This window comes from Colius striatus, chromosome 1 (genome assembly GCF_028858725.1).
Source record: "Colius striatus isolate bColStr4 chromosome 1, bColStr4.1.hap1, whole genome shotgun sequence".
Classification (NCBI taxonomy): Eukaryota; Metazoa; Chordata; class Aves; order Coliiformes; family Coliidae; genus Colius; species Colius striatus.
Window position 1 is genome coordinate 109816704 of NC_084759.1, and position 27270 is coordinate 109843973.

The following is a 27270-nucleotide window of genomic DNA, read 5'->3' on the forward strand; positions in this document are numbered from 1 at the left end:
CTAGCCGGCCCACCGCAGCCAATAGGCTCGCGTTTCCTTCTCTCCTTCAGCCAATGGGAGCTGCCGAGAGGCGGGGGGCAATCAGCGCGGCTTTCGTCGGCTGTAAACATCTCTGACAGCTCTGCGGGGACGGGGGGCGGAGCCACTGGTAACCCAGCACCCAATGGAAAGCCCCCTACAGAACCCTGCACCAATCACTTTAGGCGGGAGGCCGGCAGGAGCCTCTGGCGCCCGCCGCTGGCCTGCGCCGTGTGCCGTGCGGGCCTCTGGGCGGCGGGGGGCGCTGGCGCGGCGCGGCCTGGGGGGCGCGGGGTCCAGCCCAGGGCTGACTGCAAGCGCGGTGCCCACAGGCACCTGTGCCCTGCCATCGCCTCTCGTTTGTCTGCCCAGGGAAGGCTGTGTAGGTCCGCCGTCGGTCCCACGGTCGCTGGCTACTGCACAGGCCATGCGTAAGGCTAGCTCTGTGTCACCACAAGCGTCTGTGTCTCGCCTCCCTCAAGGCGAATGATTGCAGCAAGCGGGGTCTATGTGAAACTGGCTTGGGCTGCAAAGCTTATCGGATCGTACGCCACTGGGCATTGCACAAGTCTTACTGCAACTGCAGGGTGCCCATCAAAGCCACCTCTTCTATAAGGTTTGTTTTTGCTGGTTGAGCAACCCTCTTGGCCTTCAGGGCATGACCTACAGAAATAAATACTGAGGTATACCTCAATTTATCCATCACCTCGTGCTCAGTCACCGTATAAAGCTTTGTGTATGTTTTAACTGGGGTAATATGGAGACCTGCTTCCACTTTTCCTAAAAGTTGGTGGGTTTCCATTTTTCCACTTGAATCTTACCAACAATGCTACCTGTATAGCAACGCAGCACAGAGAAACTCAAATTAGGGAACTGATGGAGAAAGTTCAGCAGAGGGCCACCAACATGGTGAGGGGACTCGAATGTCTTTCTTACAAGGAAAGACTGAGGGACCTGGGGCTGTGTAGCCTGGAGAAGATAAGACTGAGAAAGGATCTTATCCATGCTTACAAATACCTAAAGGGCAGATGTTGAGAGGATGGGTCTTTTTTCTGTGGTACCAGTGACAAGACAAGGGGTAACAGGCACAAGCTGGAACACAGGAAGTTCTACTTTAAAGTGAGAAGAAACATCTTTGCTGTGAGAGTGACAGAGCCCTGGCACAGGCTGACCAGAGAGGTTGTGGAGTCTCTGAAGGCTTTCAAAAGCCATCTGGACACATTCCTGTGTAACCTGATCAAGGTGAACTTGCTTTAGCAGGGAGGGTTGCACTAGGTTGTCTCCAGAAGTCCTTTCTAAACCCTGCCATTCTGTGATTCTTTGAAATTAACTTTATATGACTACCCCCATGTATCCCATAGCACCCAGAGCTTATAGCAGACCAGACGAATCATTTTGTTTGTCTAAATTCAGGAAGGAGAACACCACACATCCATTCCCTACCATTTATGTACTGTCCTGTTGTGTACAAGAAAAGCAAAACAATTTTTCCTCCAGCACTTCCCTTGCCTGCAGAGCCGGGCTTGCCCTTCCATGCACTGGCACATGGAGCCTTCCGCTGCTGCCCTCCCCTGGCCATGCTCATGAAAAACCTGGGTTTTGTTATAACTAAAAAGCAGAAGGGCAGTTTAAAAAAAAAGGCTTATCTGAACCCCTGAGGTATAGCCCCCTCAGCTCGGGCAGGTAGCTGCGTTTGTGAGTTGCAGCTGCTCTGGCAACAAAGCAATACAAGCAGCCTTGTTTGTGTTAGGGGACAAGTGACATTTCAGGGCAGAGTGCTAAGGAGAAAAGTGGCAAGAGAAAGGAGAGAAAAGACTGTGCAAAAGGTTGTCTTTATGTATATAGGATTATACTACTTATTTAGATGAGGGGCAGGAATGGATTGTATTAAAGCAAAAAAGACAAGAGCCATTCTGCAGGAGTGAAAAAGAACATGAAGGGACGAGAATGGTCTAGAGAAAAATTAGCAAAGAGGAGGGGAAGAGGAAGACAAAATGCAACAAACTTTTCGTTAGAGATTTTTCTAGCTAAACCAAACAGAAACATTACTGCTTCCTCTTTTCTCTCCCCACCAACATGCATGTGCATGCATAGAAACTGTTTGTTTCTCTCCATTTACAAGAAGTCTTGCCCTCTGGGAGCCTGGGGATATCAAGAGCTCTCTGAGGTGTCAGTATTTACTTGATGCAGTCAAAGGGATGAGTGGCAAAGGGAGGTGGCAGGGATGAGTGTGGGAATGATTTTACTGGGGAACAGGAGAATGTGACAAAGAGAGATCTGGAGGCGGCTAGTGAGGTCAGCACAGGAAAGAATGGATGCCATGGAGAGTATGTGGAAGTAAATATGCGTCACAGGGGGAAAAAAAAGGATAGAAAGGGAAAAAGATAAAGGAGATGTGGGAGGCAGAGCTGGTAATTTTTTGTTTCAGAAAAGAAAATGCAGAAAAAGGGAAAGTTTTTATGTTCTGGAGTTTCAATGTATGTATTTATGGAATATGGCCATCCCTCCACCAGGAAGGGGGGGTGTTACTGGAGCCACGTAGCCCCTGTAGCAGGACAGTCAAAGTGAACCTCGTGGAGAGTGTTGGAAGATGATCCCACACTCCCCTTGCCACCACTGGGACCATATAGCAAGATCTCAGGGCCAAGAGAAAACAACAAGCCCAAACGAAGTCTGCCAAGTTTCCCTTCCTCTCCAGCCTTGCAGCAGGTCTGCAGCCATCCCTGTCTGCAGCTGCCATGGGATGCTGCTGCCCAGCTCCACCGGCCTGCAGGATTTGGGCTGATGAGTCTGGTGGGAATTTGGTGCTCAACAGTATTTATAGAAGCAAATAGCATTGTCTTAGCTATGGAAAAGAGGAGTTATTCAGCTGAGTACTTTCTGCAATGGGCAGCACACACTAGCCTATAGACTGCTTTGCACATTGCACTGAACAAAGGGGGCTTACTTTGGTCCCCTCTTTCTTGGATGGATAATGTAGAGTGAACCTGTAGGATGAGGGATAAGGTCTTTAACTCCCTCAGCTTGTTCTGAAAGAATGTTATCTGAAGTAAATTTTCAGGCTCTCTCACTTCCTCAGCTAGATCTCAGAGAAAGGAGAAGGAATCTCTCTGTTATGGTGCAATATGTCTAGGGGCTCTCAGCATCCTTGCTTAACAAGGTCAGGAAAGTATTGCTAGCCACTAGTTCTCTTTTTCAACTCATGTGCTTATTTACATTAAAATAATGGTAAACAGACAGTAATATCTCACCACAGATTAAGCCTGCTTACTCACTGCAGGAGCTGGCCAGTGCAGGGAACAGTCTTCATTTCAGTGTGGTTTACATGTGATTGGCCTCAGGCTGAATCTGGAGGCTGTACCTTTGGAGAAGGTGTATTTTAGCCAGAAAGTGTGCAAGGTCTCTATCCTGGCTAGTGTGTCCTTATGCTCTGTCTGCCCTCTTCACAGCTGTTTTTGCTCTGAGCCAGCTCTCTCTTTAGATTGTGTGGTGGTTGGATGGGCTGGGCAAGATTTCTCTTCAGTCATACAGTCCAGCTACACTCTGGGCCAGGCTTCCTGTCTAGATCACACAGTCTGTCATGAACAGAAGCCTCTCTTTGTCCAGATAATACTTGTGGGCTGTGCAATCTCACTGTGTATAGAGCTGGATTTCTAACCCGGGCCAGATCTCTGCTCCCAAAGGAGAGCCAGAGTGATTAAAGTCACTTGCCGCTGCGTTTTGATAGAAGCGACTGACCTGTGAGTCAGCTCTGGCAAAGGCTGAAGTACTCAATGCTTTGAAGTGCCAACGCTCGGTGCCACGTGAGACCCACCATGCAAATTGTTTCTAAAAATGTTGGTTAGATATCCTCCTGGGGAGATATCAGTCCTGCCAAACAATGCAGTACTACTGCTGTTGGGAAATGGCACACAACACAGACCTTTGCTGAGCACAAAAAGGTGTTGCCTGCTTGTGCATGATGTATTTTATTTGTTCTTGTCCTCAAAGTTCCCAAATTAACTTGGCTGTGAATTTAACTTCTGACCCTTTCGTCAGCGTATTTTTTAAAAGATGGATGAAAAGAACATAGCAGTGGCCTGGTATTCAGCTAAAAGCCCTTTTCCTTTTCTTAACAGCCACCACAAAGGCAGTGGCACAGCAAGCTTCCTCTGTACATAACAACCTATTAGGGACCAGAAACGCTGCTCCATTTTGAGTTACAGAATCTTACTCTTCAGTAGGAGCTTGGGCTGTATGCTGAGGAAGCTGTTGTGAGGACCAGCTGTGACAGTGCTTTCTAGGATGCTGAGATATGGGCAGTAGGACTGGCCTGAGACCAATTATAGAATCACAGAATCACAGAATGGTAGGGGTTGGAAGGGACCTCTAGAGATCATCTAGTCCAGTCCCCTGCTAAAGCACTTTTAACCCAGATCAGATCACTCAGAAATGCATCTAGGCAGGTTTTAAAAGCCTCCAGAGAAGGAAATAAAAAAGAAGTAATCAAAAAAATGGTTGTATCCAGCACAAGTACCTGGTAGAGTAATTGCTCAGTCTAGAAGCAAGCTGACAATGGCTGATGCTGATAATATTTGCCTCATCACATTTTTGCAGAGGATGCAGCCATGCCTCTTAATACCCCAGCTCAGTATGTCCTCTGCAGTCAGGGAGATCAGCAGTGAAACAAGAGCTCTCCAAAGAAATTCCAGTTCTGCAAGAGATGATGCTAGCTGCCCTGCATCTGATATGAATGAGGGCGGTTTCTATCACCTTTTTTATGTGGCCACCTCGCAACACACACAGAGTCTCACACTCCCTGTCCTATACAGTTCAGGGAGAATCGGTTAGAATCATGTCCTTTCATTTAACTGGAGCACCTTTCCCATTCACACCAGCCCCCAGGGCCTCACATGCCTTTCCCCACCCCCCCCCCCCTTGTTCACACGAGTCCCTTGGGACACGCCAGCCCATGGGTGCATGTTTGTGTGTGTGTGTGTGCGCACTCTCAGATGCACTTAGCTGCAGCTGCAGAACTGGAGCAAAAAAACATTGATGGTACAAAGCGTTCCAGCTGACTTCATTTCCTGCTGATAACTCCCCGAAGAGGAGGGTGAGCGAGGCTTAGCATTTGTCGTGTTAGTTTAAGGCAGAGGGGCGAAGGCAGGGTCGGCAGGAGCCAGTGCTGCAGAGCACAGTTAGCAGGATGATGGGTTCAAAAAGCGAGTTTCCCATAGAAAATGCTTTTCACGTTCGCTTCCTGTCAGCTTGCCATTGTAGGGGGGAGCCCATGTGCAAACCCAACCCAAAACAGGATGTTGGTTTTTAGAGTTGATTGATCTTTGAAATGTAAATGGTGCTTTTTTTTTTCTTCTTCTTTTTCCTGTGGTTAACTTATCCCCCTTTTTTTTCAGTTGAGAATTGAGTTCCTTGAGTGGGAACAGAAGGGGTTGAGACACCATTTTTAGGGTACCAAAAGCCCAATGTGGCAACAGTTGCTGGTTAATAGTATGAATTCTGTAAAAGCATGTGGATAGCAGCAGCCAAAACCAGCCAGAGAGGTGGAAAGAATAATCTCAGATACTGTCATGGACAGGTGAGCTCTACTAAACCCTCAACAAATGCCGTAACAAAGTACAGAGATTCATTGTGTTTTGCAGGGACCTACAGTTTCCTCCACCCTTTGCTCATCCACCATCCTGACAAACATACTTTCTGAGATTTGGCACCTACACGGACACACCCAAACGAGATAGCATGGTTACAAGTGTCTGAGCCAAAGTTTCAGATGACCTCAATAGCTTTCTTTCCTAAGTAGACCCTAACCAAAGGATTGCTGTTGTGTCTTTGCAACTACTTTCTGTATATCTAGCACCCTGTGGAGGCTTCATTGTCCATAATCCATAGTCAAAATGCAGGAGGCCAGAAGATACTACACGTGTTATTTCTGAGCATGGCAGAACTGTTACGCTACCAATTTTGCAAGTATGCTAGGATGAAGGGTTTCCTTGCACCTCACTCCCATGCTGCCTCTAGCAGGAGTATTAGTCATTTCTCCTGAAGTGAACTTGCTGTTTTGGCCTCACAAATGTCTTGAAAAGAATCAGCTGTGAAGCTGAAGAGTCCAGGGCCCACAATTGCAACATTTTCTCACTCACAAGAAACTTCCCAAGAGTCTGTTTTAATGGCACTTGTGATGACTGTTTTTTTCCTCCTGAACAGAACAGATGTAGAAACTTTTCTTTGCGTACACAACCAAGCTAGTCTCATAGACACTGCTATATCCCAGAAGGTCTGTAAGCAGAGATACACACAGAGAGATAGAGACTCATATGCTAAAATGTCTCACATTCATACTTGCATTTACACATCATGTAAACCACCCAGTTCCTCCATATAACCTGACTTAATAACATTTGTTACAAAGTTAAAGCATGTGGGTTGTTTTTTACAGATTTTCATTTTTATAGTGCTTTATTTTCCAGTTTGAATCCAAGAAAGCCTAGAGCAAATCCACACCTAATGTCTTCCTGTTTGGAGAAAAAAAATACACTGTATCTCTGTGTGTTCTCTCCTTGCTCCTTCGGGAAGAAAGATGTAGCATTAGTAAACTGAGTACTGTATACCATGCTCAGAGCAATGGCATTTGGGAATCCTGTTGGTGGAAAAGATTGGCCCTGTGGCAAGATACTCGGGAGCAGAAATAAATAGAGTGAAGAATTGCGGTAGGGCAGCTGCCACTACCTTTGCTTTATTAGTACGGGTAAAGTGATACTGCCTCTGCCTAGCAGTTTCCTTTTCTGTAGACCTAAGCAGTTTCCTCTGCAGCATTCAACCCCTGAAAGCAGAAAGAAAATACTGAAACACACCATGAGTGGCCTGAAGCAACCATCGGAGGTCTGTGTGTTGGTGGTGTGATACATGGCAGATATCTTCAAAATGACACTCGTGACCAATGCTCACAGTGAAGTCCCTGAGCATGACATCCCCTTTCTGTTCTGACAGCAGGCAAAGCATGGGCAGCCAAAGCATTTTGCTCTCCTCATGTCACCCTACTGTTCACTTCCATTCTCCTAGCGTACCATTGTCAGGACTTAGAAGAAATCAGCAGGATTTCCAATCAAGAAGGAATTTAATCTTTACATTTTGGTATTTAATCTGTTTTCCTATATCTATGGTTGCAGCATCTTCTGGTTGCTTACAGCAGAGAGGTTTCAACTAATCCAGTGTTACAGCAACAGAAGATTAATTAGTCCTCTTGACCAATCTCCAGATTGCAGCAACTCAGCCTATCATTTTTTGGCTAAGGACTGATTAACCATTGCCTATTAAATTTGGGAGCTAATGAAATAATGATTTAAAATTGCTAATTCCACAGGAGTGCTACAGCATGCAGCACAGCAACAGTTAATTATACTGTAAGAACAGTTATGTCGGTATGATTTATGGGTAACAATAATCTGGGATATCATGATGGTCACATCCATTCTGGAGTGTTTTCTGCCATAGCCAGCAGGGACTTGTGAAACACTGCAAAGGAAAAGTATGCATCCCTTTCAGAAAAGATGCTTTAACCCTCTTCTGCCCCCTAGGTATTGTCCCAAAATGATGACATGACATTGTGTCACTTTGCAGCTGCATGCAGGGCAAGGAAGCCAGCAGAAGACAAAGGGAGTGTTTCCAAATTCCTCTGCACCACCCCGATCTCAAGAGGTGGGGACAGAAATTCTTGAGAAGGAGCATATGCAAACAGTTGCTAAAAGAGACGTCTAATTTACAACATCACAATCTCAATGGAAAGGGAACCCATAGCAAAACATTACTGAGGCTTATTTTTTTGCATCTGAATTTTTATACTACCATGGAAGCTTCTTACCTCAAGTGCACTAGTCTGTCTTTCCCTATCAAGGAAGAAAAGAATATCCTACACCTTCTGACCTGGTAGTGCAAGATATAAATTCAGGGTGGAAAGAGCTAGTCCTGCTTTCCAGCTAGCCAGTGACACCTTGCATAGGGACCCTCTGCTCGTGCCTACTTTTGTGCCTTCACAATGCCCTTCACAGTGGAGCCTTCATCTATTGCTTAGGAATCACCCAGCAGCACAACATTATGATATTATTGTCATCCCTGGGAGTCCCAGCCATGCACCAGGACATCAAAGCCTTCAATCCTGTTCAAACACAATAATCATTCATGCTATGCTCCTCTTCTGGCTCTTTAACTGCTCTAAAGACAATCCACTGCTGACTGAAATTACCTGAAAGTGTGAAGGAAGGGAGAAGAGAAGGTGCAGTTAAAGGGGGGGCGGGGGGGGAAGGCCCTCCTCACAAATAAACAAGGAAGAGATGCTGCAGATTTGGAGAGGAAAGCATGGACACGGGAGACAGATCCAGTCAGAGATACCAAGGGAGCAACTGTAAGCAGTGGAGAGAAACAGAGGCAAAACAGAGCAGGGGAGGTGGAAATAAAGAGAAGATGATAGAAAATACAACGGGGAGAAATAAAGGGAGAAAACGCACATGTGGTGTCCCCAAGTTTGAGATGCAACAGCAGAGTTTGCTGCTTGTTGTCTCACGAGCCCAGCACACTGGGAAGGACAGTATCTGTTTAGATTTGTGTCTAAATTTAAACCCTGATTGCCTTGCTTCCCCCTCCTCTCCCCTCCCTCCCTTCCTCTCACCCACCCGCCCTTCTTCCTTGTTCGTAGTGCAGGGCCACTCGCTGGGCTCTGTCAGTTTTCAAGCTGAGCAGGAGCTTGGATGTTACATACCCTCCACAGCGGTGCAGTTTTGCTCCGGCTCAGCTGAAGTTTTCCCACAGATAAGAGGGAAAGGGGTGGGGAAGAAAGATTGCCTCGAGGACACCTCTCTCTTGCAGGACATGGAGGTAAAGAAAACTTTTTTTTATTTCCACTAGCTTGTGACTGGCTCCTCGATCTGCATTAGCTCCACCTTGAAAAAAAAGAGCTTCTCACTAAAGGCAGCTCAAGATATATCTCTTTCTTTGCTGAGGTTCAGCTAAACATCTTCCCCCCCCCCCACATCAGCCCCTGCCATGCACCTCAGAATGTTTTGTGGGTTTCAGTCCAGATTTGGAAAGCAGGGGGATGGTATGGGGAGAAATTACATTGGAGGAAGGCAATGAGGAAGGACTACCATGTACTTTTTTAGTTTCTGAGATGGGAAAGAGAGTTACATTTTTAAAGGTATCACTTTGAGAGGAGGTTTTAAAAATTCAGTAAAAACGGGGGCATAAGGAGAAGTGAACAGACCCTATAGGATTAGTGGGATCCTCGTTTTTTTTTCCTATCTAGCCCATACAGCAGCAGCTGTGATTTGGACCCTGAGCCATGTGTGTCCCCCATTGCACATGGATTGGGCGGTCTCACTTTCGTTATTGATAGAGTATTTTTGTTCAGGAAAGAGAAACCGTTGCTTTGACAAGGTAAATGAGCAGTACACCCCACAAGGGTTTCCTGTGCCTTTCCCCTGTGTTGCATGTCGCCTGCTTCAGAAGGGTCAGAGCTCTTGTCTCTGAGTGGGCAGATGGCTGGTGGACAGGAGTCAGGCTTCTCTGCTGTTAAAGTCCAAGCCTTCTCCTGTGTAGCACCCTCTTGGTCAAGGCAGTTCACCTCCCCTTGCCTCTTTTCCCATTCATGTGAAATCGGGGCAATGGTGCTTGTTTTGCTCATTGTCAGGCTGGATTCACCAGCTTTTCAAACAGTTTTTTAAGTGTCAAATGCAAAATGAAATAATATTTGCTTTTAGGAGGGGCTCGGGAGAAAGGCGATTACGACATTGGCAAAACCTCAAATGATGTAAGAGGACTTTTGGTATTTCTGTCAGCTAAACACAGATCTTACCAAACACTTCACATTCTCTTCCCAGAGAAGCCTGCATTAGTGCAGCCCCAACAGCAGGGGACATGTAACAAAGCCAGGGAACAGCGTGTCTGAAGCACTACTACAATTTTTGTTTGAAGATTTTCAGCACATAGCTTGGTTGGGCAACTCCGATAACGCCCAGGTGCTAATATTGTCATCTGGGCTGGGCTGTCCCACAGGCAAGGCTTAACAGATCAGGCATGTTATTTACAAAAAATATCCCCAACAAACTATTTAAATAGATTTTGGTATGGAGAAGGACTGTTCAAACCAACTCAGCACAGACTACATAGGGCATGACCAATACATAGCTTTATACGGGTTTTTAGATCTGACAGAGGCTGGATCACTAACTTCTGAGGCTTGTTTTATTATTTCTTGCTATGTAGTATCCTGTGATGTCTGAGGGGGAGGGGAAGGGAGTTATAATTGTTATAATTGCTGTACACAGTAAGCCACGTATGAAGCAAAGACTAACTTAGGGCTGAAGTGGATATTTTGTCATGTTGAAGACACTCTCCTCTACACGTTCTCCTCTCCACGTGCAGAGGACTGCACCCCTCGAGTATTTTCTCTTATCTGCCACATCAATGTTTCAGAGCAGAAAAGGATAAACCTGCAGTTTCTTTTTGGGAGATGTGTGACACACACGCAGGTCTGACAGCCAGGAAGCTTCTCTGAAGTATTTAACCCAGAGTTTTCTCTTCTTGATTTTATCCTTCTATTTCCCACTCTTTCCCCGTGCTAACCTTGTTTTCTGATCTAGAGGCTGCTGCATCCATTCTTATTTTTGAAACGTCTCAACTCCCATGACATCTTTTAAGCAGTGCACTCAGTCTTGCCTTCCTGCTCTAACCCTCCAAAAAAGTGGTTAATGTCTCAAAGAAGACATTGCATCAAAACAGAGCCAATACCAAGAACTTGAATTCCCACCTGCTAATTCTCCTCTGTTTCTTCCTGAGAGATTTTCACAGGCAGCATAAGAAGGAACCAGAGACTCACTATGTTTGGGGTTGGGTTTTTTTTGGCTTTAAAAACAGATTTAATGGCCCTGTGAAACAGGAATGCAAAGTTCTGTCATTTCCCTACTTGCTTCATCAATGGCCAGCAGAGCTGCTCTGAGCTTTTCTGCTGGCATAACTGGCAAGCTGTGTGCTCTAGTGGGACACAGGAGGATTACCAGCATTAGGGGAAAAAAGGGGCAGTGGGCTGACCTAGCCAGCTGATTGCTATCACATCTCTTGTAGGAAGACCCTATTTTTAAAAAACCCACAGAAGCAAGATGGTTGTGGTCACTTTCTTAGAGCAGCTAACGTGGTTTTACTGCTTCTTAGGGCTTAGTACCTACAGCCTTAGCCATTCTGCTCTCAGGAACCTGCCACACTGAAAAAGGTAAATGTAACCATTTAAGATCCCAAGGAGGGAGAAAAAGGCAGCAAAACCCCCCTTCTTGCAGTTCATGTAATTTTGTACATCTGCTGATCTTCAAGGTTGGGGTTGGTTTTTTTTTGTGAAGATACAGCTTCTTGGTGCAAGATGGATTTCATAGTCAGTTTTCTTTCCACTGTTACGACTGATAAAAGGATATAAAAAATGTGTAAAGCTGGCGCTGATGAAAGCTAAGCCACTTGTAAAAAAAGCAGCCACTAAACGTTCATTGCACTCACAGTGCAAAGAGGATCAAAAATTATTGTGTAGGATTGTTAGTTTAGATCTTTAGATCTGGTTCAAGCTGCCTAGTTCCCATCGCTGTCCCAAACCTTGCTGTGGATGTTGTGAGCTAAGGCATCCACTAAAAGTTCTTGTGGCTTTCTGCAGCCCATATTGACCAGCAGCCATGGCATTCCTCTTCCCAGCCTCTCCATAGGAGCTTGGGAGTGTGGAGACATTTGAACTTTGCTCACAGGACAAAGAGAAGCAATTCAAGACCAAGTTTCACTTTGGTGGCTCCCTATGGTGCAATGGGTTCCCTAAGCTGCAAAGGTTCAGCAGACAGGTTTATTTTGGGAAAGCTCCACTTTTCTTTGCGCCTATCAGCAGATTTAATTTCTTTCAGTGGCACCTCCTTTTTCATGTCTCTTTTCTGCAACTAGCTCCTGCTTCATTTTGCCTGTTGCTAGACCAGCTCAGGAGAGGGAAAGCTTTTCCAGGGCTGAGAGCACTTCTCTGCTCACTTTGCCACTTCCCATGTGAGCAACATACTGGACATGGCTCCAGCCCCAGGCCCTGTGCTCTCCCTACATGACAATATTGTCATCTGGAACATCTAGGGAGTGATGGGGCCACTGCACTTTTCAGTAATGAGATGAGGATACCACAAAGATGCCCTGGGTCCTGCCTCCCTCTTCCAGCTAGCAGCAGAGCTGCTCCAGCAGAGCATGGAAAGAATTCCTGTGAGTCTTCTGTTCCTCATCCCAGCAGGAGGCTTCTGAGACCTCCTGGAGTTCAAACATCCACCCCCTCAACAAGCGAGGTCAGAAGTAATTTCTTCCTTTGTGCTGTGGTTGGCCAGACATCACAACTGAGCACATTTCCAGGTTCAATATCCCAATTGCTGCAGCCTTCCAGGAGCCATAGGGGATGACACCCTCCTCAAAAGCCCATCCCTAGGAAAACTGCACTAAAGATATGCAACTTGTCACCCAAGAGTGACAAGAAGTGGAGGGGATGGAGTAACACTTGGTACTGTGCAGAAGACGGGGCTAAAGACTGGTGCCATTGTGGTCAGCACATGGAGCAGCAGGACAGTAAGCCACATAGAGGTGAGCTGGGCTGATGGAATTCTCTGCCCACCCTTGAAGCTGTGGAGTCAAGATTAAGTACAGGCATTACGCTGTGGTCGCTCTGCCAGGAAACAATTTCCCTTTCTCAGGAAGCTCTGCTGTTCGTCTTTCATTCCAAATATTAAAACAATCTTTTTCCACTCTTCTTTTTTCTTTTTGCTTAACAGAAGATTTTAACCTCAAATACACTTGTTTTCAGTGTTTCCTCCCAAGTTCATAAAAATGACACATTCTCACAGTGTCTGTATAGATAAAGGGTATTTTAAAGTATTTTAAATATATTAGGAAAGGTACCATATGAACACCATTTTAGGACAAATTTTGGACCTGCCTGACAGTAAATGGCATGTCCACAGCAGAGGACTCTGGAAAGGATCAGGCTTGCCAGACTTCCACATCCCAGTGATTGGATAAAGCTTCCCTCTTGAAGGACAGCAAGGAACAAAACCAAACCCTATGGGCTGTTCCGTGACCCTTTCTTGTACCTAGCAGAGACCCCAGAGTAAATGGTTTGCAGAATTAAAGCTTTTTGTTGCTGGAGAAGGGTAATTCTTTGGAACTCCTCCTCTTTCTCACTCCCCTTTTTAACCTCTGGTTGTCTTAAGTATCCTAGGTCACGATGATAGCATTCTGGGAAAGCTTTCTTTCCAGTACTCCACAGTCTAACTGGCAGGACTCGTTACTGTTGAGCAGCATATCATGCATATCTTCTCATACATTCCCAGGATCTGCTTATCTGCAGACCAGGGGAAAACATCAGCATTGCTTTATCAATAGGTGCTGCTAGGAAACTGCTGGGTTTCATCATGGAAATAACCAAGCCCATAGAAACCAGGGGTGGTTTTCCTTTCTGTTTCCAAGAGGTTGGTTAACAGTTGTAGACAGGGTGGAGGCTCTTCTTCCTAAAACACCAACTCTACAGCCTCAGTTTGGGCTCTGGGACGGCAGCTGTACCCAGCAGCAAGAGAACCTGTTTGGAGGGACTGTTTTACTGGCTAAGCCTTCTTGCTACCTGCAGTTACTATAACACTGCAGAGGCACAGCTTGCCTTGGTGACTTATATGCCTTTTGGAGTTAGCAGCATGGCGTGTGTAAAGATGAATTTCATCTAGAGACAGGAGATCTGTTGTGTAAGGAGAAATTATACACTCACTTTACAGTTGCCTCACACCTAGTTACTGTCAGAGGCATGGGGCACTTTATTCTCATGGGGTCTTGTGCAGGCACAGATTTAAGTTGCACTTCACTCAAGCCACAATGTGCCCAGATAGGGGTCTTAGGCCAGAGATGCTTTTACATTAACATCCAGTCTGAGGCATATCTTTACAATACCTTATCACCAGCATATGGGTCCTCATAATGGACCAACAAGGGTGAGGTTTATCTGCTCCCTTAGTGCCAAATGTTTTCACTTGTTAAAAAGAAAAAAATGACATCTGACTGAACTCTTGTCAGATACAAGCACATCACTTGCTGAAGGTGTTTCTGAAAGCCTTCTCCAAGCAAAGACCCAGACCTGAGAGCTGATATAGATGCATGCTCTTTTTCTTTTGCTCTTCAACATCAAATTTTAAAAGAGCTTGAAACCCACAAAAGAGGCAGCAAGGCGGTGTCCTTATGCAAATAAACCTGTTTACCCTTTGTAACAAAATGTACACAATGTTTTGGTCAGTGTGGATGGCTAGTGGCCAGTCTACAAAGGATATTGATTTGCTACTATCAGCTTCACAAAGCCACTGTTCATCTCAGGCTTCTCAAATGCATACTCTCAGCATGATGGGACCAGAGCTCAGAGTGTGCTTTTGTACAAGTGGTAGCTATGGCATGCAGTGGTGCTTCTCTGAGCATCTTGAAGTAGTTCACAAAATAGAATACTTTTCCCTCATGCTCTGTCACTGAACCAAGCTACATGCTGCTTCTTAAGACAAGAAATTTACTGCTTACATAGATCACAGCTTTTCAAGCACAGAGAATTAACTTGCGCAGTTTGGAAAGCCTCAGTGTCTAAAGGATGCCAACCAATGGCCTTTGGTTCAGAGAAAGACACAAAAATGCCAAGGAGAGGGACAGCTGACTCCAAAAAATGGATAAGTCAGTGTGGCTTTGTAGTGAGACAGAAGTCTAAAACTTTTAACACAGAGGGAAGATAATTATTTAGTGCATCGGAAAAGCAGTATGCCTAGGAATAATGGGATCCAATTAAAGGAAAGATGTATATCTCACCATATAGCAGGAAGGACTTCTAACACTGAGGTCTGTCGGGGCTTGAAATAGTGTAGTGGAAGCCAAATGTAATGGAAGCCTCTTTCCCATGAGAGATTAAAAAATAGACTGGACAGAGCATTAGAAAGGAGGCAGGAGCAATCTGTTAGTACAACCAAGCAATAGTATTGATAGGGCCACCAGAGGGGCAGGACTATACTGTTTCTGCAGTTCTTCCATGTATGGGCCTGCTAGCAGAAGTTGGTGGCTATTCAGAATCAGGCCTGAAAAGCATCTGTAATTCCTTCCCGAAACAACATATTGTTCAAGGCCTGCAAAGTTCTGCCTATGGAGAGCTGAGATCAGAATAAATTGGCATATGTGCAAGAGTCCGGGAACTTTTGTTGCCTGTGTAAAACACAAACCCAATTTTCTTTGTAATCTTTCTTCCTGTTTTAAGAATGGATTTCTTTATCTTTTAAAACTGTGTACTGCAACAGCAATCGTGGGTTGTTCAAGTCAACCGTCTTGAAATACCTTTCTGCTGCGTGCCATGTTCTCATGATGTAAGTTCAGATGAAACAGGTCCTTTTTCATCTCGAGTGTATGTGTGTGCCAGGTTTCCTAGGAATTTCACCCCTTAAGCCCTGCAGCAAATGTGTGTTTAACTTGTGAGACACACACAGTATAATTTGCTTCCACATTTAGTCTTTACAAATTGCACAGTTGTCAACACTGTCCCCTCATCAAAACCCAGTGTTTTAATTACAAGTTTTCAAGGAATTCATTCCAGTTAGAGGCAGAGGGGCTGTTCATGCCAAAAAAAAAATACAAGCACACACACAATGCCTCTAGACAGCAGGTGTCTGTAGAGGACAGAGTGGGGGGAAAGGGATGGACTACTGAATACAGTGGAGTATGAGGTGATAGGATATACAAAGGTAACAAGTCAGACAGGTCACCCATACAGAAAGGAAAGAGTCTTAGCACTTTCCCCTTCATGTCCCAAATCAAGGCAAAGTTTCTTTTCCACTCATATCAGGACTTCTAATCTCAAGTCCTGTCCTGTAGAGCTCAAAAAGCCACAGCCACACAGGTTTTCTTTGTGGCCCTTCTTCTCCTGCTCTTTTGTAAACACTGAGCACGGGACTCACCTTCCTTGATAATGGCTCTCTCAGCATCCTGCCCTTTGTGCTGGCATCTCACGCTACTCCAGTCCTGACCTCGGGCACCTGATGTGAGTGACCCATCTGTCTGTGACAGGCCCTGCAGGGCTTTGCCCAGGAGTATGATGCTCAAGATCCAGTCCCATGGGGTCCGTCCACTGCAACAGCTTCACTCTGTGATCCAGCAAAGTGAAGCCTGCATCATCTACAGCAGCTCTTTGAGCCTTTGTAGGAGGCACGAGTTCAGCCTCTAGATATTCCACAGCAAAAGCTGGAAGCTCGCTCTTTTTGTAGCTTGTGGTAAAGAAAAGCTATCAAGTAGTGAAATTGTCATACTTTATTTCTTCTGCTGCTGTTCTGCAACTCAGAAATTGCTGAATCATTCTCTTAATACAACTTTTCTCCTCAACACCTTTCTCTTTAAGGTCTCTGAATTCAGTGACATGCTGGCTGGAGCTTCCTAGGGCCGACATACTCACTGAGCAAGTGATGTGCAGGCACTGAGACTGTGCTTCCGGGACACCTGGTTCCGGTGGCCCAGCTTTACCCTGCAGAAACTGTGCCTGAGGTTGAAGGAACTTAGTCCCCCTTCTTGACACAGAAAGAACACATAAAGGAGTTGTAGTTGGCCATAAGGAAAAAGCAATAGTGCATTGAAGTAGGTAGGGTGTTTCAAAGCTCTTGCAAACATTAAGTTTCGCCTTTAGAGGGTTGTTGGGAGAATTTTAAAAGCAGGTTAGCTCAGAAACAGACATAATTATCTTTCTCAGATCACAGAAAACAATCCAGAAAAGCCTCCATGTCAAAGGCCAAGCTGCAGCTTAGGAATTGCTTCTGTGCATTTTTCCTTAGGGTATGTAGTAGAGTCTTTTACCTGTGGAAACCACTTTAGCCCAGACTGGACTGAAAATTCAGAGAGGCATTTTCAAACACAGCAGAGAATTACAGCTGTTTGGATCCATTTGCCCAATGGAGGCCCTGGTTTGCAAGGGCCTCACAAACTGGGGACTCTGGCTGAAGCCAAGGGGAGGGCAGCAGCTGAGAAAGCAACTTCACAGACCCAGATCCTTTAGTGCCACTGGGGCCACTGAGCCCTCCAGGGCCCAGCAAAAAAAACATCTCTGTGGATGTAGCTTAGTATTCACACCTCAAGCTGGCTGCTAGCTGAGTGCTTACAATCACTTTCTTCCACTCCATATCTGTGTATCTTTTTGGACTAAATTCTTGGCTCAGATAAATATGAACCTCCTTCTCTGACCTGCCTGTATCCAGCATAGACCTAATTTAACAGCAATGTGTTACAAAGATAGCACAGTCCCAACTGATGAGTCCTGAAAGCTGCAGCAGTTGGGAGCTCTGTGTGGGCTCATTTACTCTTCTGATTTTCTGTTCCCAACATAATAAACTAAGAGAAGTTGAATCCCTGCACTGCTACAACTAGACTGCATCTAGCATTGAGTTTAAATGAGGAGTTATCACATTCTGCTTATGGTAGTTTGAATTGTCCCTACATCTCACATTCTGTGTGCCTTTTGGGACAGTTCAGTGGCTTCAGTTTCTAATTCAACCTTCTGAATAGCTTCAGATTAGATAATTATTGCATACTGCATATCTACCTGCTTAAAGTTTGTCCTCTTTAACCACTCTGTCAGTCCAAGAACAGTTCCTTCCTCATCCCACCTGAAGCATCTTGCATCTGAGCCTTCTTCTTTAGCAGTTCATCTCATTTCAGACCTCTGCTCAAAGCAAGGCCATTTTCCTCACCTCACGAGGCAAGCAAGGAAGAAGCTAAACTGGATAGTAGTTGAAAGCAATTCATGGGGCTGAGACCTTTCCTACCACAGGGGCTGGTGCATTTGCTCACCTTCAGAGCAGCTGCTCAAGCGTCTGTGTAGGTGAGAGCAGGGTGGAGCCTTGCATCATCTCTGCTGCAGGGCTTTGCAAGTCACTTAAAGCAACACTGTGATTTGAGTGGTTTAAAATAGTGATTTTCTGCAAGACACATTTTAACCAACAAAAAGCTGTTCACCTCCAAGGCTTGTATCAGAAAACCACAGTACAGGCCTTTTATACGCTGAATAGTGCACACTTAATGTCCACCTTTCCCGGCCATCCTGTGCCTTAGTCAAGGGGACTGGGCTTGCATGACGTGGGATGCACTTGCCCCACAGACTGCATTACTTCCCTTCTGCCTGTGGGTAGCCTGAGAGGTTTTGCTGGTTGTTCCTCCATTACCTCACCCCTCATCCTTTTAGAGCAGCAAGAGCTCCCCAGAACAAGGCCTGGAAGTACACACAGAGAGGCACCAATTAATTTGGGGAAAGTTGACAGGTTGTGTACAGTTCCCAGGCCATTAAGAGAAACAGACGTCTGAGAGGGAAATATCGGTAAGCTGAGAAGGATCCTGGGGAAAACCCTGGCCAGGAACAGCTCTGTACAAGCAGCTGGTGCCAACAGCACACTACAAGAGCAGCTACATCTTATGGTGGCCACCACTGCTCTTCTTCAGAACTAGCATCTCACTCCTCCACCCATGGAAGCACTCGCTAATAGGGTGAGTATTTGAGGGACAATTCCCAAATGTTGGTTGCTGCTAAAGACACTTGGGAAGCAATATGTCTAGCCAGACCACCCTCTCAGTAACAGCTGTTGTCAGTTGTAGATTAAAACATCCGCATCCCTCTACTGGGGTAGAGATCAGCCTTTGGCTCCAAAGGAGCTATTTCACATCTGGAGTGTTTGTGGATTCCTAAAAAAAACCAAACCTCTTCAACTTACCTATTCAATGGATGAGTTGTGAGAAATAACCTCTTTCTTTCCGCCACGTGCCTCTCATCTATATTATCTGTATTTACACAGTAGCTCATTTCTGGTTCTATCAACCAAGTTTTCAGACAGCATTTGTTGCTAGAGGGCTGCCATCAGATGGAGAGGAGGAGTTAATGGCAGAACTGTCCTGCCCGACACGCCAGAAAAGCCAGAGGTCTTCCTGAGCAAAGTTAAAAGCAATGTAGGTGTTCCTCTAGTTTAAGTTTGGAGAACTGAAAAGTGGTGCTGCCTGAAAGAGAGGGGATCTTTAATTATTTGGGAAGGTGGTACTTTGGCTGTCAGATGCTACTGAAATCCTGCTGCCCAGTAGCCTCCTTTCTTGTGACTTTGAGAGAGGAGCTGAGGGCTGGTTTTGATTGGGTGTTTCAGTGTAACAGACCTTGTTTTCAACATCCCAATTCAAATTTTCATAATTTTGGTTAACAGGAACACTGGGTGTATCTGTTACAGAAGTTTGGCTCACTGGCAGCACTAACGTTTTAGAGGCACAAAGTATCTCAAAATACCTGAGTGACTGTAAACTTGATGGAAAAGGACTGCAGATGTGTCACTGGTGTTCACTTGGAGTGAGGGAAGAGCTCTGCAACATCAACATTGCAGTTTTTTAAGGCCAAATGCTCATTAGAATTAGATTAAAAAAAATCAAGATAAATACAGCCAGTATGCTAAAACCAAACATATTAATTCAAAGGAACATGAAGTCAAACTTAGTGATCTTTGTTAAACTAGTTGCATCTTTGTATCTCAGTGCTTAAGGTTGCTGATGGCTTAGCTCCAGTTTGCAGTGTACAGAGTACTGCTGCATAGTAGTTAGATGGTTTGAAATACATCACTATCTACCGTAGCCACATAGCAAACTATCAGCTTTTGAATCTTATTATTTTGTTGCTTTTTTTTTTTTCCTGGAAGCTGTAGTGTCTTGAACATCTCAGCCTTCTTTAAAAACATTTGTCTTGTCTTTGTCACAGCAAAGTCCTGAATGGAGACACTAGTGCACCTCAAAGACTCAGAAGGGAGAACCCTACATGTTGTATCTGAACTTAAAACCCACCATGGATGAATTTTCAAAGCTGGTATTGTTTCAGGTGACAGAAAAACCCCTCTCACAAGGGACTCCTCCAGAGAAAGGCTGCTGTACTGTTTGTGTGGACATGGACCCTGTATCTTTCGTTATTATTCCACTTGTGTGGCTGGGTATGACCGCATTCAGCCAGATACCAACTTTATCCACAAGCCTTTTCCTGCCGCCTGAAATTGTTTCCAATGTTGTCCGCTTGGCCTGTCTGCAAGCAGCTGTGTCAGGCTTGTAATGAGGCAATTACTTAGGCATGGCCCTTTTACAGGAAAGGCTGAGACTGTTTCTCCTTGAATTGATTGGACTCCTTAATAAGGCTTATCTGCTTCCCCTGCTCTCTCCACGAGGCCAGGGTGACTGGCTTGGTTGAGAGAGGAGGGAAAACAGATAAGCCTTATTCAATTCAAGACTTACCTAATTCAAGTCACCCTGGCCTGATTGGTGACATAGATTTTTACCTCTGCTTAGCCATCCTACCCTTTCCTCTTCACTGTCTGCAAGCAAATGTTATCATGCATCTTAAAAGTCTTGATGATCATGATGTACATAGCACAGCTTCTTCCTCTCACCCCCCACCTCTATGGCCTCAGGTCTCACTGGTACTTAACAGATAAGCCTTTTGTTCCACCTTCCTACCTCTCCTCCCAACCTCCTGCTTTTCATAGTAATAGGAATCATGTTGATCTTCAAGTATCTTTTGGACTTTTCCTCTTGAATAGTCTGTCTTCTAGCTTTAAATTTTATTTCAATTGTTCTATTGTTACTGCTTTGAACTTCTTTTTCCTCTTACATTATTGACTTAGTGTAGGGGTCTAGGAAAACCCTCCTCGGGCTGCTTGCTGAGCCTAAGAGGGGTACTGTGCACAGGTGAATCTTAGGGTGCAGCCTTGCAGCTGCAAGCAGGAAGGCTTAAGCTGAACAAACAGGAGATGCATGTGACTGAGATGTGAAGTCTGTTGTCTCACTAACAAAGAGTCTTCAGGTTTAGCCCTGGTGGGGTGGGGAAGAGAATCAGAAGGGTAAAAGTGAGAAAACTTGTGGGTTGAGGTAAAAGACAGTTTAATGAGTAAAGCAAAAGCCATGCACACAAAGCAAAACAAAGAATTCATTCACTACTTCCCATGATAGGCAGGTATTCAGCCATCCCCAGGAAAGCAGGGCTCCATCAGGTGTAGCAGGTGCTTGGGAAAACAAAGGCTGCCACTTTGAACATCCTCCCTTCCTCCTTCTTTCAACCCTATATGCTGAATGTGAAGTGGTATGGCATGGAATATCCCTTTGGTCAGTTGAGGTCAGTTCTCCCAGCTGTGTCCCCTCCCAGTTTCTTGTGCACCTGCAGCCAGCTCACTGGTAAGGTGGTGTTAGAGGCAGAAAAGACCTTGACGCTGTGCAAGCACTGATCAGCAGTAACTAGAACATCCCTGTGTTATCAATGCTGTTTCCAGCACAAATCAAAACCATAACCCCATACTAACTACTATGAAGAAAATTAAATCTCTCAGACAGAGCCAGCACACACCCTTATAATCGTGCTGGATATTATCAGATTTTTAAAAATCTTTAAAACCCAGACTAAAATCCCATGACAAAGACAGTTCATAGAGGGAAATAAGTCCTTAGGACTTGCTTAGGAAGAATTTTGTGGCAACAAGTTATCTCAGTTAATATATGTCCCCACAAAATATGTATCGGACAAAATCCAGTAGGTACTTCTTATGGATACAGAGGTGAAACGCAGATACCCGGTCTGGGTGCATGCTCATGCAGAGCTGTGACTGGGCTTTGGTGTTAGCACAGTGCCAAATGAATGCATCCAGTTTGATGCCTCCATGGGAAGTCGTGTGACGTACTAAAACTATCCGGCTCAGCTCCCTTACTACAGATTTCCTTGGTCTGCTCTGCACTGCAGTGTAGCTATCCTCAGACACAGGTGTTGTGGAGAACCAGCGTGCCACAGAAGACCAAGCATTGAAGTGGAGCTTGTGAAGCCCTGGACTAAAATTCTGTCCTGGATTTTGAGTAGTTGAGGGCAAGTTATTGTGTCCTAGAACAACTCCAGGACTAATGCAAAACTGACACACTGTAATCCATATCTTCAGCCTGGGAAAATCCCTTGTAGCCATCTTCTGATTCTGATGGTTCCTTTGCTTCACTAGGCATCAGCCCACTCAACATTAAAATTCAACTAGTGCTTGGGGTGCTGCTTCAGCATAAGCCTGGGATTGCCCTGTCTGGTCATATCCATTGGTGGTCTGCTGTGCAGACCAAGCTGGCGTTAGAAATTAGGCATTTTCATGTTACATTCTTCCTGCACCACATCCTCATCTGTCCTCTCCACTCATTTTCCTGGGAAAGAAATCTTGAATGCAAGCAAGTACTTTTATTTCACCTTCCTACCTCTCCTCTCAAATTCTTGTCATCTCATTGCAATAGGAATCATGTTGATCATCAGGTATACAACAAGTACTCTGAACACAAGCAAATAGCATTAGACTTCTGACTAAAAGCACTTCTCATGGAAAAGGAAATGATGACATCCCTGTGTTGCTGAATGTTTCTGCAATCACCTCAGCCCAGGACTCCCAAAACACTACAGATATAAAATAATTGATTTACATTTGAAATGGTCTGCCACTTCTTTTCGTGGGTGAACAGCCAGATGCCTTATCCTGAGTAGGGCACAGCAGAGCCAAGAGCTGCCCATGTCTCCATGGATGATGGGCAGACATTACATACATCCTGTATGTAACCTGCAGAGACCAGGTGCTGCATTCCCTGCCTCGTTTAGTAACGACGGTGCTTGATCAAACCATTCTTGGCAGCCTTTGACAGACATGATAATACATTTGCTCAGGAAGTGGTTGGTCTGCTCTCTGCTCTGTTCTCAGAGCATGTGGGCTTCAAACTCTTTGGTCTGTCTAGCAAGAGATGATTTTTAATCCAGTGCTTTGGGCAAGCCTAGGGTGAGCACTTGCCAGCCTGCCTCTTAAAGCCATGACAACACATAGCAAAGAATTTAGGCTTCCCTGGGGAGGAGAGGAACTCTTGAACCTGCCTGATGATCTGAGTGCTCTCCTGAGAGATAAAACCCTGGCTTCCCTCAGGACCAATTCTGGGGGGCATGCAGCAGTGGCTATATCTCCATTAAAATGCACAAGCCTGTGCGTTGTTCTCTCAGCAGAGGCTCCTAACTGTTTGAGGTAATAATGTTGTAATGAATTTGCCTGTGCCACATTGGGATCATGTAGGCATCAGGCAATTGCCAAGTATTGTCATGAGTAAAAGGAAGAGTTGAGATCTCACTTGTACCTTTCACGACAATATTACTGGTTTTACTAATCTCACCAGACAGTGCTTAGCCAGCACAGGCCAAGCACTTCTGAGAGTGACATATCATGGCATGCAGAAAAGAGCAACATGCCATACATCTATCCTCGAAAATTTTCAACGCCAGACAAAGACTACTGTGAGGTGGCTGGCATACCCTTCCTATATAAGGGCCTTTCGAGCCCAGACTGTTGACATTAGGACATGATACTAACAAACTCCACAGAAGCACCCAGGAGGCTGCTCTTTCCAGTTCAGGCCCAGGAAGCTGTGAGGACAGCAGTAGCAGTCCCATCTTATCAAGTTAAACTGAGACTTTATGCAGTTACTCTGCTGAGAAGAGCTGCCTCTTGGAGAGGATCTCTTGTGGAGAAAGCTGGCCTGGGTACCAACCGTCTGTTATGAAAAGCAATGCCTCCTAACACCAGCATGGCACCCACATCACTAGCAGAAATGCGTCAGCAGCAAAGGGAGTATGGACTTCTCAGGGAAGAGGTTAAAAATAATGATGATTTCATTTCATTGTCATTGTAGTCACTTTCTGAAACAAAAAGTGGATAGTGTATTCACCACTTCTAATTTCCTGATGACTACAGGTGTTTCCTATAATTCCATTGTTAAGGACACAGCTCCTCACCTGCATGACACCATCTGCTCTCTGCTGCCCATCTCCTCGTGCCAGGCCCTGCCTGGCTCTCCTGACAGAGGCAGTCATGACATCGCTGGGGGCAGAGGAGAGGCACTTGCACTTGTGATACTCTTGAACCACACCACCTAACTCCAGCCACCACCTAGCAGCCCCTGTTGCTGGCATGAGTAGCCTGAACCACTGAAAGAAGGAAAACCAGCAGGAGTCACCCCTCTACTTTTGGCAGGCAAAACACTGAGTACATGAACCATTTATTTACAGTATTGTGGGCAAGTTCAGCACAGTGCCCTTTCCTTTGAAAAGCATTTGTCAATTCTCTAGTTTCTGGCTATATGTCATCTCCCACCTCTGCCCTATTCTCACATCTTGCTTTTAAATTTGGCAGATCCGAGCCTCTGTAGTTTTGAAATTTTGAAATTGGATGCTGCTTGTTGTCTTCAGGATGAAAGCTGCTCATCATTGCTGAGCTGCAATATCCTCATGTTACCCTTTGGGCAGTGCTTGACCCTGAGGGCCAAGATGGCAGCAGTTCAGGAAGGAACTCTCAGGAGAAAATCAGGACCAGATCACTGCAAGCCTTGAGAAAAATGTTGCTCTGAAGCAAACTCTTTCCAAACGTGGGAAAATATTACATATTTTTACATGTTTTCTTTAAAGTAGGATTTTCCTGCCCTTTCTCCTAAAAACAAATATGCAACTCTCCTTTGAAATCCAGTCTTCGTACTATTCTGCCCTGTTACAGTCAGAGCTCCTTCCTCTTTATCACCCTCATTATAGCTACATAGTAGCTCTGCAGCTGAGTTCAGACACATGTTCATCCTGTGTTCATTCATCTGTTGTGGGATAAGTGTTGATCAGGGTACCACTCTGAGGACAAATGTTCTACTTCTCAGAGTTGATCTTGTAGCTAACTTATTTGCAGACTTCAAGAGACAGGCTGGCAGTGATTGATGCTCAGGTAAGAAGATTGTTCTGTACTGAAAACATTACTGAAAGGAGGAATTTAAGAGGAGACCTGATATCCATGTTTCTGCAACGTGTATTTCAGTAGTTTCAGTCAAACATTTGTTAAAGCTGCTGTGATAGCTCCCGTTTTCATTAAGACTGGACCTGAAAAAAGCTGCCATAGATCACTGGATTCTAACACTGACAGCCTTGAAAGTAGCATGTATAATCAGGAGTCTTTGCCTCCCTCCTCCCGCCTGTCTCCAGAACTTCCGTGTCTAGTATTTTCAACTTATTTGTAACATTTCTCCATTGGTGATCAGTCCCTCGTCTGAAGGAAAACAGAATCTACAGCTACGTGGAGATATGTACAGATGTGTGCCTGTGTCAGAGGAGTCTTAAGCCTGTTTTTGAGGCCCGGGGTCTCAAACTGGTCCCAAACCTAATCTGAGGTCTCATTGTTTTCACAGACTGTTCAGAAACCTGGAGCCCAACTCCAACATTCACAATATGTTCCCACAGGCTGCAGATTTCTTTCCCTGGAGCTACAAAATTGAAGATTGAATCTGTTGCATGTGACATCAACCAGATGTGGAGGCCACTCTGCACTGGCTGAGGTTCGACCTTAACATAGAAATAGCTTTATCTTGGAAGTGAAATGGTTCAGCGCAGTTGTGCATACTCCCATGTGAGACAGACAGAGGCTTTCCACTAATTCCTTTTGTTGCCAGTTAAACTAGAAGCCTGTTTGCATGACCTTTAAAATGCCAGTCTCGGCAAACAACAGACAAGGATATTTCAGAGCATACTAAGGCCATCATTAGACACCTCAACGTACCCTTAAATCTGGCTCCTTCATGGCCAGATTATATGTCCTGATATCTGCCCCAGAATTCTCTTTGAATCTTTGAAATGGAAATCTCACTTTCTTTGCTCAGTTTTCTGTTGTGTTTCACTCCTGCATCGTGGCAGTGTGGGACCCATGGCTGAGGCTAGTTATTCATCTTTGTCCAGCCATCTGATGGCTGCTTGAAGGAAAAGGATGGGGACTATGTGCACCCTGCCATTCTTAAAGCTCACAACATAGTCATCTGGGATGTGAAATGGAGGTGTTTAGCCTCTGTTAAAGGTTGGTCAAAAAAAAAAACCCAACCCCAAAACAACAGATAGAAGTAGAAAAATATTTCTTTCCTAGCATTTGGGATACACCTGAAATATCTACAAGGTATTCTGATCTTGTCCTCTCCTGGAAAGTAACTGCAATAAAACTCTGATCCACAAAGTTCACAGAGCTATCCTAGCCCCATCAGAAGAAGGTACAGAAGTGGTTCATATAGTAGCTTTTGCTTTGGTGGAGCATAGCACAGTAATTATTGTTCCTGTTCTATAGCTAATGGTAGGAAATTCAGGTAGAGCGCCTTGGCCTTACAACCCAGGCTGCTGAGGGCTATGCTGACACAATGATGGATGGGGCTGGCTGTAAGGTATCACAGAGCCACAGCTGCAGCCACTTCTAGCTGGGGCTTCTGACAATAATTAAAATTTACCACAATCAGATGAGGAGCAACTTCACTGCCAAATAAGATGCCGAGTGAATAAATAAATGATATAAATCCCTGCTGAAACAGAGAGCTGGAAGGTCTCCAGTGAGAATTATTTATGACGGATGAAGAGCAAGGTGGGAAAGAGGATACTTTACTGGGACAGAGAGAGGTCAATGTAGCAAGAACAGGTTTGTCTATTAGGGCTTAGATCTTGGGATATGTTGCTTTTGAGCCAAGGGCCCAGCAAGTTGCTGAGCTTCTGTTAGAACAAGGATCATGAAATTTCCTTCTGAGGATGTAGAAAAATGGGCAGTGTGAGCCCACTCACTTCATGGGCAATTGGTGTTCAGCCTATGTTGATGTTCCTGTGGATCAGAAAGAAAGTGAGCAAGCTCAGATTGTGGGCAGCAGGCTCTCCTGACTTTTGCCACCCAGTTCCTCACACTGTGATTCAGGTATTTTCCCACCCTCTTGCCTTTCAGTTTTCTCCTTTGGGGAGTTTATGTTTTAAACCTACTCTGCTAACTTTCATCTCTCTTTCCAGTCTGAACAATGTTCCTCTTTCAATATGATACTGATGCCACTGATGCACTTACATGGGCACAGATAAACACATTGGTTCAGGTTATGCTGGCAGGAGGGTGCAAAGTGGAATTCCTCTAAATGGCAGGTGCAGAGACACAGCTCTGAATGAAACTACAAACTGCATATTAGAGAGATTTTTCTATTGGTAACTTGGGTTCAATCCTAATTAAAAACTATTCTTGAGCTTATTTTTGTACACTTATAGAAGAGATCCTTATGAGCTGCCCATCTAATCTATGTGGACATATAAAATGTGACAACCAATATAACTGGAGTCTATAAGAA

The 27270-nt window shown here is 45.0% G+C and overlaps 1 protein-coding gene across 2 annotated transcripts in view; it reads left to right on the plus strand.

Annotated features, from left to right (window-relative positions):
* Positions 1–8714: 8714 nt before the first annotated feature.
* The window catches only part of RCSD1 (RCSD domain containing 1), a 36395-nt gene continuing 17839 nt past the window's right edge, over positions 8715–27270 (plus strand). For both annotated transcript variants that reach the window (XM_010204934.2, XM_062003104.1), the window contains exon 1: positions 8715–8883. In XM_010204934.2, the coding sequence (XP_010203236.2) occupies positions 8878–8883 (6 nt within the window). In that variant the 5' untranslated portion in view covers positions 8715–8877. The remainder of the gene's footprint in view (positions 8884–27270) is intronic.